The 16,392-nt window shown below is 25.9% G+C and overlaps 2 protein-coding genes across 5 annotated transcripts in view; one reads left to right on the forward strand and one right to left on the reverse strand.

Moving 5' to 3' along the window:
* Positions 1–774: 774 nt before the first annotated feature.
* The window catches only part of LOC107170002 (putative G protein-coupled receptor CG31760), a 202,875-nt gene continuing 187,257 nt past the window's right edge, over positions 775–16,392 (forward strand). For 2 of the 4 annotated variants that reach the window (XM_089222186.1, XM_089222183.1), the window contains exon 1: positions 775–1,071. The gene's annotated coding sequence lies outside the window, so the exon portion shown is untranslated. The remainder of the gene's footprint in view (positions 1,072–16,392) is intronic. The other 2 variants (XM_089222184.1, XM_089222185.1) reach the window with 2 other exon arrangements.
* LOC149057852 (zinc finger MYM-type protein 1-like) lies at positions 10,045–11,872 on the reverse strand. The gene is made up of 4 exons (XM_089223510.1): positions 11,862–11,872; positions 10,941–11,244; positions 10,584–10,852; positions 10,045–10,396 (listed from the first exon to the last, which is right to left on the reverse strand). The coding sequence occupies exons 1-4, from the start codon at positions 11,870–11,872 to the stop codon at positions 10,045–10,047; spliced, it is 936 nt and encodes a 311-aa protein (XP_089079636.1).

Consider the following 16,392-nt stretch of genomic DNA (forward strand, 5'->3'; position numbering starts at 1 on the left):
ACGTTGCGAGAATTATACACTTAGTCGACATTTATATTTCAGACAATTACTGGGGATTTCTGAAACAAGCAAGCAGTATTAATTCATAAAACATTTCTCTGCTACAAACTGTTGAGATATTTCTTCAAGTGGGGATTTAGCCCCATAAATCACTATGCTCCTGCCACCCCCTTCCCATCTATAAAAAAAAAAAATGAATAAAAAATACTTCGATACTTATTAATATCGTAACAACAATAACATAATATGCTATACACCTAGAAAAATGGCCCTAGAAATGTCGATCGATTTTGACCAAACGCGTTGTACGGTGTTGATCAATTGTCGAGCCGGTTGAAAGAGTGTTTGGACAAAACAAACACGACACGGTCACTGTGAACATATGACTATAACTATACTACTACTAAAACTACTACTACTATTATACTGTCTACTACTATATTACTACTACTACTAATATTACAACTGATATTACACACACATAGACAAACATAATGACATCCGGCGCGTCGCATTGTCAGTTTTAAATAGTCGCCGTTCGCGGAGAAGATCGGACGGACGGAGGAAAAATAGGGGCCGCTTGTGCCGGAGCAAAGTAGGGAAAAAACGATTACGCTATTCCGTCGTCATCGTCGTTGTTGCCGCCGCCGTCGTCATCGTCTATGTGTATGTGTGTGTGTGTGTGTGTGTGTGTGTGTGTTTTTCGCGTATGTGTATCTGTCTGTGTGTGCGTGCGCGCGAAGGCCTTATATCAGCGCACGCTGTCACGGGGACGCGCTCAGTGTACGTCGCGACGGTTTGCCGTGATCACGTTGGGTGTTGTTGGGCCGACGCCACCACGGTTTCGCGTTTCCACGTCGGAATTTTCTTCTCTACCCTCGTCCGTTCGCCAGACATCGTTGTCCCATCACAAATCGGCAACAGACGTAATAATAATAATAATGTTATTTTTGTTGTTATTGCTGCATAATTTCTACATGTAGGCGACGGCGACGAGATTTTTAGAACGATTTCACATTTCCCCCACCCCACGTTTTTCTCCACCGAAAACTTATCACCTTTATTCTAACGGTGAGTTTTTCAAATCAATTAATAGGTAACATAAAAACTTCGTCCGGTCCACGAGTAATATTGTCTTTTAATTTTTGTTATTACATAATATTACCAAACCGCAGCTATTATCATACCTGTATTACAAGTTGAATATAATAATAATAATAATAAGTTTGCACGATATAAATATGAATTGCATGTCATGGTTTGAATGATTATAGAAAAAAGTTGAAAATTAATTTACGCAATTATATAATTGGAAAAAATATATAAATTGAGTATATTATCTACTAATACCCAACTATCACATTTAATCAGAGAAGCTCTTGTTTAAATGCATTGTTATGATTAAAAATTAAAAAATATGAAATATTGTCAATGTTTTTTTTTTTACAAATAACATTCAATTTAAAATGAATATTTTAAAAAAAGTTCAAAAGGTAAATATTATATCTCAGAAATAATCAATTTTATCGACATAAATGTAATATTATATCAAATTGATAAACTAATTTTGATTTTTCAATTATTTAGACAGGTACATCAAACAGCGAGACAATCTATTTTATTTATGTTAAATATGTACTCAGAATAAATTTATTGTAAAGGAGAATTCAAAACATTATATTGGCTGGAAAAATAAAATGTACGTACTATAAAGGATAAAACTATACCTGCTATACATAATAGATAATAATGAATTCTAAAATTCTAATGAATGTAAATACCCACTTCAAAGATATTTATTTATATATTATATATATTAAAATTAATATCTTTAAGTTTAACATAAAAAATAAAATTGAAAATTAAAAAATTATACAATCAATTTTTGATAACTTGATTTTTTTTTCTATTTCCAACGAGCTTAATTTAGATAAATTTTAGTTAAGTATCTCAAACCCAATTTTTACCCTTCTTCAATTTCGAGTTATCGCGATTCGGCTCAACATATTCTGAAAAAAATACAAACCAATTAAAAATCTATATTTAAGTAGACATTGCACTCAAAAATAAATCATAATTTTAAATTGTTGGTTTCTTGTATATCATTATTTTTTGCATGGCTATTATATACCTAATTCATGTTATATTAAGTTTTATCTTTAGAACATAAATGTTAAATGTTAAATAAGCCTTATACATTAAAAATATTGAAGGTTCATTTTTGGTTATAAATTATAATATATAACTATAAAAAATTTAAATAACATAATAAATTAATATAACGTACAAAAAATATACCTTAATATATTATACGATTGAAGGGAGGTTCTTATAAACAAAATATTGGGCATAATAATAGGTACTTTAGATTCTAGAACTAGGATAAATTAAAATCCTGTAGTAGAAAGTAAATGAAAACTTTGTTACAACGTCTCAGTTAACATCTGACATATTATTAAAGTCTTCTACTTCCAAGCTTCGTTTTGTTTAAAAACCATACTATTGCCACGTCTTATAAATCGTATTAAGACATATAAATACATACAAAGCTATTTTTATCGTCATATAATGATTATATGAAAATTAAAATTTTAATATAATTTTAGATTTAAAAAACTAGGCGCTCTATTTAAATTTTTGCGTTAATCTATAATAATAGTTTGTCAATTTTTTTGTTTTTACAGTGCAGTGCATTTTTTCTGTTTAGATTTACCAGGAAAGTCATTAAATTGTAAATTGACATGGTTGCTTGTGTATTGTCAACTGATAGGATACCGTATGTGAATTATACTTTCTCAAAATTTCACGGCTTATAAAATTTACATTAATTATTTAAAATGTAGTTTGTTCCGTTCGTTATTTATTACTGCCATTGTCCACGTATATACAGTATAAATATAATAATGATGTACGTACGAAAACCTACATTAATTACGGAATTATCGTTTAAAACGTTTTGGCGATTTGTCTGTAATAAAAATAATATTGTTGACAGTTTTATCGGAATATTGCTGTCATTTATTATACATGTTCCAAAAATAAAGTATTAATTTCAAGCAATATAGAAATACAGCAGAAAAAAAAATGCTATATAGTCCACGCAGAATGTATTTCACGTTCAGTTTTTTGTGTTATATACATCTCAAGCGGAATTACGAAGATGTGCGCTGGCTATTCGATGTCCTTAAATGTTCAAGAGAAAGAAAACTATTCTACACACAATGGCCAACGTTTATTATTTGACTTTAATGAAACAGTTTTATTATAGAGGCAGTTCGTTTAATACAAATTATATATTTAAAAAAAATCTCATCTGTGCAATAATGATTTGGAAAATTTCCTGGTAAAAGCGGACAAATAATTTGTTACGATGTACATTGAAGAGTAGGTCAAAAAAACGGTATTATTATAATATAGCTACGCTTTGGTTGTACCCCCGTGGAAAATGAAAATAAAATCTTCTGCAATAACGTTGTGTGTGATACTATAAATCACTATCGTAGTATCGTTCTATGTTTTTCAGTTGCCACAACAATATCTTCGATATTATGTTAAATGTGATTTACAACGCAGTATTTTTTATTTATTGTCAGTGCTAATCGAGCGCGATACAAAGGTCAAAATAACTCAGAGAATACATGAAAACCAAAAATAGAAATTTGAACAAATCGAATTTGTAAACATAAAATAAAGTCTGGTGTAAAAGTTCCAAATAACGGGAAAAAAGTACATAAAGCTATTGATAGTTAATGATTTTTATTTTATTTTCATTATATTATATATCACTTTATAAAGTAAAACGTATTTTTATATGATCATTTATAATGTATTATAATTTTTCAAAAAACTTAAATGCAATTAAATATATCTTCTGATATAATATTATAATATGAGTGACGAGTGTAGGTAACATTGTATTATGCGTAATAATCGTAGATAACAATAGAATTTTGTAGTTTTAAATATTTAATATCACCGTTAAAAGTATTATAATTTATAATATTTCATTCATAATTTAATAATTTAAATTAAAACATTATTATTTAATTATATTTTGTCATATATGTGGCTATATTTGTGTTATGTACCTACCATTTCAATATAAAAATTATATCGTATTTTGTAAACATTACACGTAAATTAAGTTTTCCATAACACAGTATGTCGTATGATATTGTAAAATCGAATATTCAGAGAATATTTCTTATTTTCACAAGTTTACACATAAATATATAAAAAAGTCTGAAAAATAATTTAATTCATTTTCTTTATCGTATTCAGAAAATATTAGCTGTTGGCAAACGCCTGAAGAATATTAATTTTTTATCACAATAGATAGTTTTGATTTGCATTTAAATACCTAATTACTTTAATATCCATTCGATTAACAAATTAAATTGCAATCGTTTTGTGATCGAGTATTGGTTTATATTATTGATTTATATATTTAATGCATTAAATTTTAGATTACGTTATAAACTATAAATGTAGCTTAAAAATCAGAATGAAAGTATGTAAAAGTTAACTAACCGAATAATAAAATTATAAATTAATAGATGTATTTTGTAAAACTAACATATTATTATCAATTATATATTTCTGTTAAAACTTCACTGAAAGTAGGCAACAAATGAGGTGTTTGTATTTTTACGAAATTTGAAATATCAAATGATATTCAAAGAATTTTTTTTTTCTATCAAAGGCTTTATCGGTACTTCTTAAGTGTTATGACAACAATAATATTCAAAGACAATGGTAATATATTAAGACTAACATTTTAGTTTGAGTAAAAGTATATTTTTAGAACTGAATTATAGTTTTCAAAATTAAATAAATTATAGATATTATTTATAGCTAAAGCAAAGTTTGATGGATAGGTGTACCTAACCTTAAATCAGCGTTATGTATAATATATTTGCTAAACACTTTTGTATGTTTGATCATTTAATATAAAATTACACATTATAGGTAAGGACAAAGTATTTTGTATATTTCGTTGATTAAATTAAAATTTACAAAATTTAAATGCTAATGTTCACAGTTTTTATATTTTATAATTACCATAATTTTATCGAATATTGTATATTGTACATTCTATAATAAAGTAAAATGCTTATTATCATAAAATAAACTTAAAGTCTTGCTACTAGGCTAAATACCATTAATTTACTTTTAAATGTGTATAAATAGCTATTAAAATCTTCAGGTATAAGCGGTTTCAAAAATTAGAATTGTAAATTTAACCGAGTGAAAAACATTTTTTAAACCAATTCTAGTCAAATTTGTGTGTTGAATAAGCATTGACTTGGTTTTTTTTTCGTACATTTATAGGAAAAACTTTTCGTACATAATTTAAAACTTTCATAACGGTTTTATTATTATTTTTTTTTCAATAACAGAGTAAGAAATTATTTACCATTCCAAAATGCTTGCTTATATAGTTTCTGGCTTACAAGTTTCCGAATCGAAGTATCTACATTTTATGTGTTGGACGTAACATGCTACAGGTTATTTCTGTATTGTAAACCACTCAGATGCGTTTTATACCAGTCGGCAGTCAGATTATTGTTTAGATTATGTGAAAATATTCTTACGTTTCCACAGTTCCACACAGGTAAACACCAGTGCGTTGACACGAAGTCCACCTTCCACTGAGTTCGGCGAACGGGACTGTGAGATTGGATGGTGCGTAAGCATATATAATATGTTACAAAATGCTTGTTTGAAGTGAAGAGTAAGTCACCGATATACGGTCGAAGTGATTGATTATTTCATTGTTCGTGAAATGGTTTGTCAATAACATGAGGGTACTTGACAATGATACGGATTCTCGATCCGTAAAACGAGAGAGCATACGAATGAAGTGTATTACACAAAATATTAATTCCTCTTTTATTTCTTCTCGAAAATCAACGATAAATAGGAAAAAAATTCTCAGCAACTCTCATGCAGAATAAACTGAAATATAAATATGAATGTTATACTAAACATAAAATTAAAACTGGTAAGGGTGATAGCCTTATTACTACATCGTTTTTACTTATACATCATATTATATTAATAAAAATGGAATTGTTGTTTTAGATTCTAAGTGGAGCAATGAATGTGTTGGTCTTTAATAATAAGTGTTATTTTTTTGACATATATCATGGTATTTTTCGAGGATTGTTTCTATAGTAAATTGTACCTAGTCGTTATTTTTTGGTAAAATAAGTCTAGATGGTACTTCTCCTAATAATTAGAAAACTTAATGCATAAGTACAAAATAGAAAATATGATAGAATTTTCAAAATATGTTAGATATATATATATATATATATACTTATATATCTAACTAACTGAGTCTCGCAAAAGAATGTCTTGAAAATGTTTATGCTTAGATAACAGCCTAAAACTTTAAAAACCTTAAAAACAAGTTTCCTTATAAGCTGTTCTTATTAGAATTAAAAAACAAAGTTTACGTAAACCACAGATTTTATGAGCCTTTGAAGTTCAAATTATGACGAAATCGGACGAATAAAATAACAAACAATTTCATAATACGTGCTATTCATGAATATTAAAAACTATTTTGTTAATAATGTATACAATTTCAATACTAATTTAATATGTATTATTAAGTTTCACATAAGTTGTCCTAAAAATATCAAAAATACATTAATTAAATTATTTTTATAGACAATTCAAAACTTTTTTTTTAAATTACATATTTAATGTTTACCAAAAATCAATGATTTTAGTTAATTTGTTGTACTTAATTTAAAAAAATTAATATTTTAGAGCCTTTATACTTTCGACTATTTTGTATGTTAATTTTTATTAAATACTACGAAATATTCCAAAGACAGATTGATTTTGAGCTATTTTTACTTTATAGATTTATTCACAGCGTTGACATTGGTATTTACTTATAAGTTTATAACATTCAGTGTAAAATATATTATAATATAAAGTAACATAAAAATAAATAGTATATTATAGATGCGACTAGTTTTTAACTACAATATTTTTTTGTTCGATTTACTCATAGACATATTAATTTTCATATAATATAGCATAATGCAAAATAAATATTATTATAAAAAGTAATTTATTGAATATTCTTTGTAATATAATACCCAGTGGATAAAAATATTGATGTAGCTGATATGAATTTTTTTTTGACTCATGATTCAGAGATATTTTGGGAAGTGTCTGTTTTTTAAGTTAAGGTACATAAATGTCTATAACAATAAAAGTTAAAGGAACATATTCATGAATATGCGCTTGCATATAAATAATATATTATATTTATATGTTTGGTTTGAATTTTTGAAAGATGTCGAAACGAGTAATTGGATTTTGATGTACTTTTCATAGTTCATAGAATTCTAATATTTTATTTTTATTTCATACACTTCTGATATTTGCTATCTACGTTGTGTTTGAAACAAATGAAACTTAACTTTCCGTGAGAATATTTTTTTTTTAGATCTATACCTGTGGGTATATCTTCAGGATATAGGTAAAGGCTATATGATATAATGCGTATAGGTACATAAAAACCGTTAATCAAAAATTAGAGACATTTAAAATAATTAATACCACCATCTTTTGAAAAATGCACCATTTTAAGAAAATTTGTCTTAAAAGATTAGTTAATATAGTATATTTTGTAATATCAAGATATCTCGAAAGGAATAGGAATTTAAAAAAAAAAAATTAAAATACCATTATGGATGGAACGTAATTTTATGAATTTTGTAAGGAACGCTCCGAGCTACTGACTAAGGTACGATTTATTAGCTATACTATTTATCTAAAAGGATTATTTTAACAGTTATTTTCGATTATATCAAAAATATTTTACATTTTCGAAAATATATTTGTTGTAGAATATAATAGGTACATATAATCGAATATAAACTTATATTAATACATGGTAATATGTTGTAAACTTATAAACATATGCATGCCCAGAGTTTCATGTCAAGTTCAGTGAACATTATAACTGGTAAAAATTTGAAATTATCATACATAACCTGGGGAATGGTGGGGATGAAATGGGACACAAGAAACTGGTTATTTTTAGTTTTCAATAAATTATATTAGATATACGTATGTTATATAAATCTTTAATGAATATTAATGATAATAATAATATACTAGGGTCTATATTAAGGATAAACTTTTAAGCATTTGAAACACAAAATATTATGTTCCTATAAAACAAATATTTTTATCCACTTATAATAATTTAAACAGACATTAATTACATATAAATTCAAAAATCAATTTGATGGTATGAAGTTTTAATTAATAAAACTGGAAATCGAAATGAAATAAAAAATAAAAATCATTTTTCCAAATAACAACTTCTCAATTTTGTTGGATTTAGAGTTATTTATACGTTGATGATATTCCTTAATTATGAAATATTAGCTTTAAAAGTATAGCAATTTATCAATACCACTGGCTGGCATTGAAAGACATTATACTATTATAGCCTATATTAATATTTAACCGAAAATAATTTTTAATTCAACAAAATACCTAAAACGATTTTTTAATATTTTTTTCATTAATTTTAATTAATGTTCCAGTTTTAAAGATTTTATTTTATTTTTTATTTATTTGTTGTACTATACGTACCTTTAAACGCTCTTTAGAAGATTTCTGTACGGCTATACCTATTCATTTTTGTTTCTTTAATGTATAACAATCATGCTAGTTTGCTGTAAGCTCATTAATTAGTATGTCCAGCTTTATACCAATATTGTTTCGTTTCAAAATGTAAAATATACTACAACCACCTATTAATATAATAAACTTGCTTACTAAAACTAAAATAACTGAATAGTTATATATATATATATATATATACATATAGACATGTATTTATACTTACAAATATAAAAACTTAATTATAAAATCTAGTTTTAGGCTGTGATGTACACGAAGTAGGTAGGTACATTGCAATTACTTAAAATATATTATGTTATACGACTGTAAATTATGACTATGTAAATAACTTTTGTTTCAAGAACCTATCCACCCTATTTATTTAAAGCTTTTAAATCTTAGGCTCCTATATAGGGTAACAAGTATAACCAGTCTAAAGAATGACACATTAGCCTTAGAGTATCTTGAATAGAATTCAATAAAATATTTAAAAAACGATTACAAGTGAAAAATAATACAATTTATCGTTGTTAAAAAGTACGCGAATGTTATAAACATTCTAAAAAAGATGTTTATTAAATAAATAAAAAATTAAGTAACAATGAAATTATATATAACCTTACTAAATTACAATGATATTTATTATATTTTACTTCTTATTTCACTCGTTTTTATTTCTATTAACGAGTAAATTTAATTCCTGAGAATTCCATTAAGCGAATTATTATTTTTATTTTGGGGATGATGGTATTTTATTGTTGTTTTAAAATATAATATGAAACTAATAATAACATAATAAGTATAACGATTAACGAGTAATTCAAATAATAGGGTACTACGCAAAAGCCATGTAACCATAATTATATTTTCCTTAACAACCACGACGTTTTTATGTCAATTTTTAACAACAGTTAAATTACTCGCTAAAGTCTCTCTCTCCGAAAAGAACAAATTTTAATGTAAAATGTTTTACGAGATCACTTTATAGAGAAAAGCACTTTATCGCACTCATTTTGCTTATTTTAATGCGTATTTAACTCGCAGTCCACCTGTAAACTCTGCCGAAAAACACAAACGATTCGAAAACCACAAAAAAAAAAAAAATAAAAAACGCCGATTAAACTTTGTCGGGGAAGTAGTGTTATCGAATGCCTGTTGGATATTTCATATTTTTAGTTTATTACTATAATTTAAGAGAGGTATACTGTTGACTATAATAATAACAACTGTAGATGAGATGAGCATACGATGGCTCTATGCAGTGGCGTATATAGGAAATAATTTCGGGGGGAGGGGGGTTATAAAAAAAATTTATTTAATTATAAATTAACTTTGTATTAACAAAAAATTATAAAAACTAGAATATTACCTATATAAATCAAATCAAATCAAAAAATCCAATTTTCGAGGTTGGTTTGCAAAATTATTAATCACTTCTTCAGTGTCTATTGAAATACTGCGATGAGTTGACATGAGGGCTAATCCTGTTAGTCGATTTTCACTTGTACTATTTCTTAAGTACGACTTCAATCTTTTTAGTGTTGAAAATGATCTTTCCGATGATGCTGTTGATACCGGTAAAGTAACTAATATTGACATCAAGCACCATATATTTGGAAAAAAATCAAGGGATATCTTACTGAAAGTATCAATAGCAGACTTTGGAAACTCATTCTGAGGAACTTTTTTCCATTTTTCTATCCATACTTTTAATTCTGATTCAAATGTATTGTAACTGGGTAAAACATGTTTATAAAAGTCTATACATTTTTTAAAAATTATAACTAGGTTCACATTTGATGAGGAGATTCGGAATCAACTTTTGTAATACAGAAATAATTTCGTTATGTTTAGAAAATCGTTCTATTAATTGATTTTTAAAATAATCGATAAATGGTATAAATATTGTTTGTTTATAATACTGTTCCGGTGATTCAGCTGACGTATTACTACGAGACAATTGGCGCCCAGTTATTCGAGGTATTTGAATAGTTTCATCCAATAAATTCAATTTTTGTTCGACTTCTAAAAACAATGTTTGAAATTCTTTATAGGCATTTATACGAATAGAAGATAAAACTTGTATATAATTTTCAACATTTACACAACATTCAGATAAATCATTATTTACTTTTTGTAATGCATTACACAATAGCAATGTAAAGGCAAAAAGTTTTTCTGACATATAATGCTATTATGAATTGAGACGAGCGATGAGTCTTAGATAATTGAAAAGCGAGTTGCGATATTTCTATATTATATAATGCATAAGCTATAACTTCGTATAAATCTTTGAATCTCAATATACTTTTGTGACGATCTACCCAACGTGTTTCACACATTTTTATAAGGGTACATTGTTGGGTACTTGGAATATGTTTTTTTATACATTCTTTTAAAACCTCAGATCTCATTGAAGATTTTCGAAAGAAATTTATAATTGTTGAGACCGAACCAATACAATTTCGTATTTCAGGAATGGTACAAGATTTTCCTATTGCTAAATTGAGTGAATGAGCCGCGCAGTGAACGTAAAACGCGTGTGGTATTTCATCTCTAATATACTTATTCGACAGGCCTCGCCTGCAATTTTCATTTTTGTTTTATCCCGTGTTGCGCTGTTGGGTTTTAGTTGATAAATTGATTAAAAAAATTCGTATGAGTGCCGTACCAGCAAAAAATTTCGGTGGGGGGGTAGGGGTTCAACCCCCCCCCCCCTATATACGCCACTGGCTCTATGTCGTAAGATGCACTGAAATATAATAAAAACACATAGTTTGTTGTAATAACAATAACGGTAAAACGTTAGAAAAACGGATTGTATACTATTATTACATATAATGCACCTATAATATTATTATGCATTTATGCGCGTAACCATTGCTGTAACTCTGTAAGTCATCTTTTATCGTCGGCGCCGACGTCTGTAGCAGTGCAAAATTCTACGACAGCTATCATCCAGTCCGGGAATTTCAAGTGAACAATATTTTTATCGATGCACACAACGCAGTCTGCAGCTGGTTCTCGAATTTATGTAACGCTTAAAATAAAACATTTAAACGTTTCGATAATATTATTATTATTATTATTACAGTCTACTACGAAAAAACACCATTATCAGAATAACCATCTGTGAGTTGCAGGTAATAAAATTCGCGTTCCATATAAGGATTGGAGAACGCGATATAGTTGTCACTTACCACAACTCCATTAATAGGATTTTGTTTTCATCGTAAAAGTGTCTGATATAAATTCATTCAAGCCACGAGCATTAAAAGTTTTCGAGTGGACATTTTTTAGCATGTTTTCTTTATAGAAAGACATTAAACGAGACATAATTGGAAAGTAAAAAAAAACATTATATTTATAATTTATAAAATATACAAAATATTATTTCGTTATAAAAAAAGTATACCTAGTAAATTATATTTCGTAAGGTATATAAATATAAACATTTTAATGTTTTAGAAATTAATTATTTTTTCCATTATTATATTTAAATATTTACATTATATTTTTACCTATATACACCTAGTCAATGAAATAAATGTCGTGTGTCTAAAGATAGTTATACAAAAGAGTGATGATAATAGTGTTTGATTAATATAGGTAATATTTATTTACACAAAGCCACAGTTCTAGTAAAGAACACGAAACAACTGTTACTATCTTACGGTTGACTAAATAATAATATGTTGACATTTAAACACTCTAGAATGTAGATTATAAATTCCTTCATCCTTGTTATAATATTGAATAATGAATTTAATATTATTTCTCTATTGTTGATTTTAGTTTACAATGGTAATGTTAATAATACAATGGTAAAGATTTTTTACTTAAAAACAAAATAATGCAATAATTAAAAATCGAAATATAGTAAAAAAATAGAGAAAGGCACAATGCTATATAGTATAGATGTCTAGAACTTAGAAGGGTCACTGTAACCGATGGGTCGAATTTGAATTTTATGATAATACAATTGTATACGAAAAATGATTTTGAGCGAATACGGTATAGGTCAGTCTTAAATGTAACTAAGTATATTTTATGATATGATTGTGATAAAAGTAATTAATTTTATTATTAAGCAATAGTATTTAGTACTGCAGTAGTTTAAATTAATTTTTGCCGAAGAAATTGCATTTGAAAATGTCACTGTGTAATGTATAATAATATACTCGTACTCTAAAACTTCCAAGTACAAACAAATAATATTCTTAAATAACAACAAAACAACTAACATCATCGTTATTTTTGGTTTTAATGCATTATAATTTCGTCCAAATATAAACTTAAAATAACTATATTTATAAAAAAAAAATATAAACTGTGTTTATAAATGTTTTGATATTTTAGTTACAGAATGAACAACTTACGTGGAAACTTGTTTTAAATTAAATATTTTTTTGTTTAAACATTTTATACATTTATGGCTATACAATAATTTTGTAAATTTTGTAAACAAAAATGTTGCTAAAATATAAACTTCAGATGCTCATAAACAATTATTGTGGATATACATTAAACTTCTTTTTTTTAATTTTTCACTAATAACACATCTTGAGGAACTAAGTACTACGAGTATTTTCCTAATTTTTTGAACAGGCGAAATCTTTTATCGGTAATAATTATTGAAAAATGGTGATAAATATCAAAATGTTATCAATAAGTAGCTCAAAACAAGTCAAAATACTTTGAAAATTCTATAGTATATAGAAAATCCCAAAATTAAAGTGCATATTTTTTAGAGTTAAAAAATTCAAAATAAATATTTTTGAAAACTGGTTTTAAGTAAAAATTTCAGTTTTTCCTTAGTATTTTGTTTGTTTTTTACCTTAACTGAAAGTACTGTGCATTTTTTGATTCTGAGCGGAGCGATGAATGTATTGATTTTACCATGATGTGTGTTTTTTTTTTTTTTTTTTTTTGTGTCTGTCATCTCGTTTTGGGGCAGTAAAAGTGCTTTGATTTATGACATCGGTACCTTATTCGATCAGAAAGTGAATCTAGTTGGTATTTTGGTGGTCAAAAGTAAAAAATTCTTATATATTTTTCTAAATAATCGGGATAATCAAACTAAAAATTAAGGGAAAACGGGAAATTTTACGCACAATCAGTTTTCGACAAAATCGATTTTGGTTTTTGATGTAACTTTAAAAAATTGACCAATGATACATGCAATTTTCACTGAACGTTTTTATAAGTATATTCTATCCGCTATAAAATTTTCAAAAATATTTTTGACTTATGTAGTACTATTTATAGGTATATGCAATTTTCAATCATTATTAGTTTTTTTTAAAATTATTATCAGTCAACATTTATTTGTTGGGTAGAAAAGCTTGAAAATTTAATACAAGGCTCTTAACATATTGTTACAATAGCAGTTGCAAAATAAAAGAAATTCATATTCACAATTTATTTTTATAAGCATTCAAATTTTGAATTTTGACAAAATACGTAATAATCACAAAAATTTGCAAATTGTTTTAAGCTAGAAATTCATAAAAAATGTTCTTTTTGAATCTAACATTTGAAAATTTAATACAAGATTCATTACAAATTTGTCAATCTTTATCACAAAAGAATGTCCACCGGAAATTCAAATTAAATTTTTATTAGCATTTGAATTTCAAATATTGACAAAAATTCGTCAAAACCATGAATATTTTCAAATTATTTTGTAGTTCAAAATTCATAATATTGTTTGTATTTATATCTAAGGTTATAAAATTTAACACCAAGTTTTCCATAAGTTTTGATTCAAATAGCTATAGAGAAAATTTGAAGCGTCATTATAGGAAAAATGTTTTGAGCGTTTGAGTTTTAAATTTTTATGAAATCGCGTAATGATAACGATTTATCCTCAAACCAGGTATTCGTATATCTATGATAATATAAGGTATTATGAATTATGATAACTACATGATAACTACACTAATTGATTAACCATGCCTTATGCAAAATGCGTCTTAATTGAAAAATAAAATATTTGTTTCAAAATAGAATATATGACAATATTTAAATATAATATATCCTAGACTGACAAATCATCTCCGTTCAGAATCGTTTTTCGTATACAATGATACCTATCATTGCATTCAAATTTAATCTCATCCATTACAGTAACCAACTGTACAGCAGAGCGACATCCATGACTTACCCGCTTTTTTACTTTTGACATTCTTAAGTACCAACTAGATTCATTTTCATACCAAAAAAAAAATCTTAAGTAGAAAAAATTAAAACATTTCCACTTCCCTGAAAGGTGACGATAGTGATAAAAAAATCAGTGAAAAATTATTCAGTTCAGAATTTAAAAGTAAAATCATTAAAAACTGTTGTTTATCTATAAATAGCTCAAAAATAACTTAAATTTTTTCAACTCATTATCATGTATAGAAAATGCTTATATTTGTATTCTGTGAATATGAAAAAACGTTCAAATTCCTATGGGCATTCCTTTCTGAATAAATTACGACAAAAACAATATCGATTTTGTCAAAAACTGATGTAGCGTAAATATCCCTGTTTTTTTTTTTTAGTAATTCCTGATTTTTTTAAATAGTATTAAACAGTTTCTACCGTCCCTCCAAAACTCTATACTGAGGATAAATTAAAATATTTTACTAAAGGCTATCAAACGAAAATATAAATTAGATAAAATTCGGTATAGTCATAATCATATAAATTGAAGAATGAACCTTTAATTTGTTTCAAGACTATGGATGTGAAGTACAAACATATGTATAAAAATTTAAAAACAAGACAATACATAGTTTTAAAACCAATATATTATCTATACATATTTTGAAAAAAATATATATTGAAATTATCAAAAAACTGGGTAGGTATTTTTTAATAATAACAAAGTAAATATCATTCGATTTGTTAAAGTAATATTTAGTTGTTGCATAATATGCTGAATTAAATGTTTTATAATATATAGAGGTTGATAACCATTTTATACTAATTAATGCACTGTAAAGAAAAAAATAGGCGAAAAAACGATGAGACACTATTGTGCCTTAAAAAAAATATATTGAATTTTTTAAATAATAAAAATCATAATAAATCTTAATGAAAAGACGAATTACTATTAATTACTAGTTATTAATTATAGTTATTATTACTATAAATTAATTAGTACTTTTTGAATTTCATTTTAGTACGCTATACTATTAATAAATAAATAATTTATATAGGTTTAGATAATTTTTACATTTTTCTTAAAAACATTTTAATGTAAAACTATTCAAAATCATAATATAAATCTATTTAACATGTTTATGTGCAGAGTTATATTACCATTCAAATATCTTTGATAGTTTATGATTATTTTCGGTTTTATCAATAAACTGATTAATTATTATAACCATATTATTAAAAATATTGTTGCCTTTAAGTACTATATATATATATGCTAGTTCAATTTAAGATTTCCTATAAATATTTATCACTCATATTTTACGAAAAAAATTCTTAGAAACTTTAATTTAATTTACATAGTAATACATATTTCACGTAGATAGAATGTATTTTTCAATAGTTGATTCAATTCAATTAAAATTTTGTTAAAAATGATATTATTTTTTTGTTAAAAATATAAAAAAGTTAGTACATAATTATTTCGTTTTATTTATAAGAAGGAACAAGTTCTTATAAGTTATAAAAAAATTTATTTATTATATTTTTCACTCAGTATTGAATAAATTAATCAAATTATCA

This window comes from Diuraphis noxia, unplaced genomic scaffold (assembly GCF_037042655.1).
Source record: "Diuraphis noxia isolate RWA-SAM2 unplaced genomic scaffold, SU_Dnox_SAM2 contig0003, whole genome shotgun sequence".
Lineage (NCBI taxonomy): Eukaryota > Metazoa > Arthropoda > Insecta > Hemiptera > Aphididae > Diuraphis > Diuraphis noxia.

Excerpts from the sequence above, each read along its gene's own strand:
- LOC149057852 (XM_089223510.1), bottom strand. Across the intron at positions 10,853-10,940 it reads GATTCAAAGATTTATACGAA|CATTATATGTCAGAAAAACT; the intron begins GTTATAGCTTAT and ends AATTCATAATAG. Across the intron at positions 10,397-10,583 it reads TCAGCTGAATCACCGGAACA|TTACAATACATTTGAATCAG; the intron begins GTATTATAAACA and ends TGTTTTACCCAG.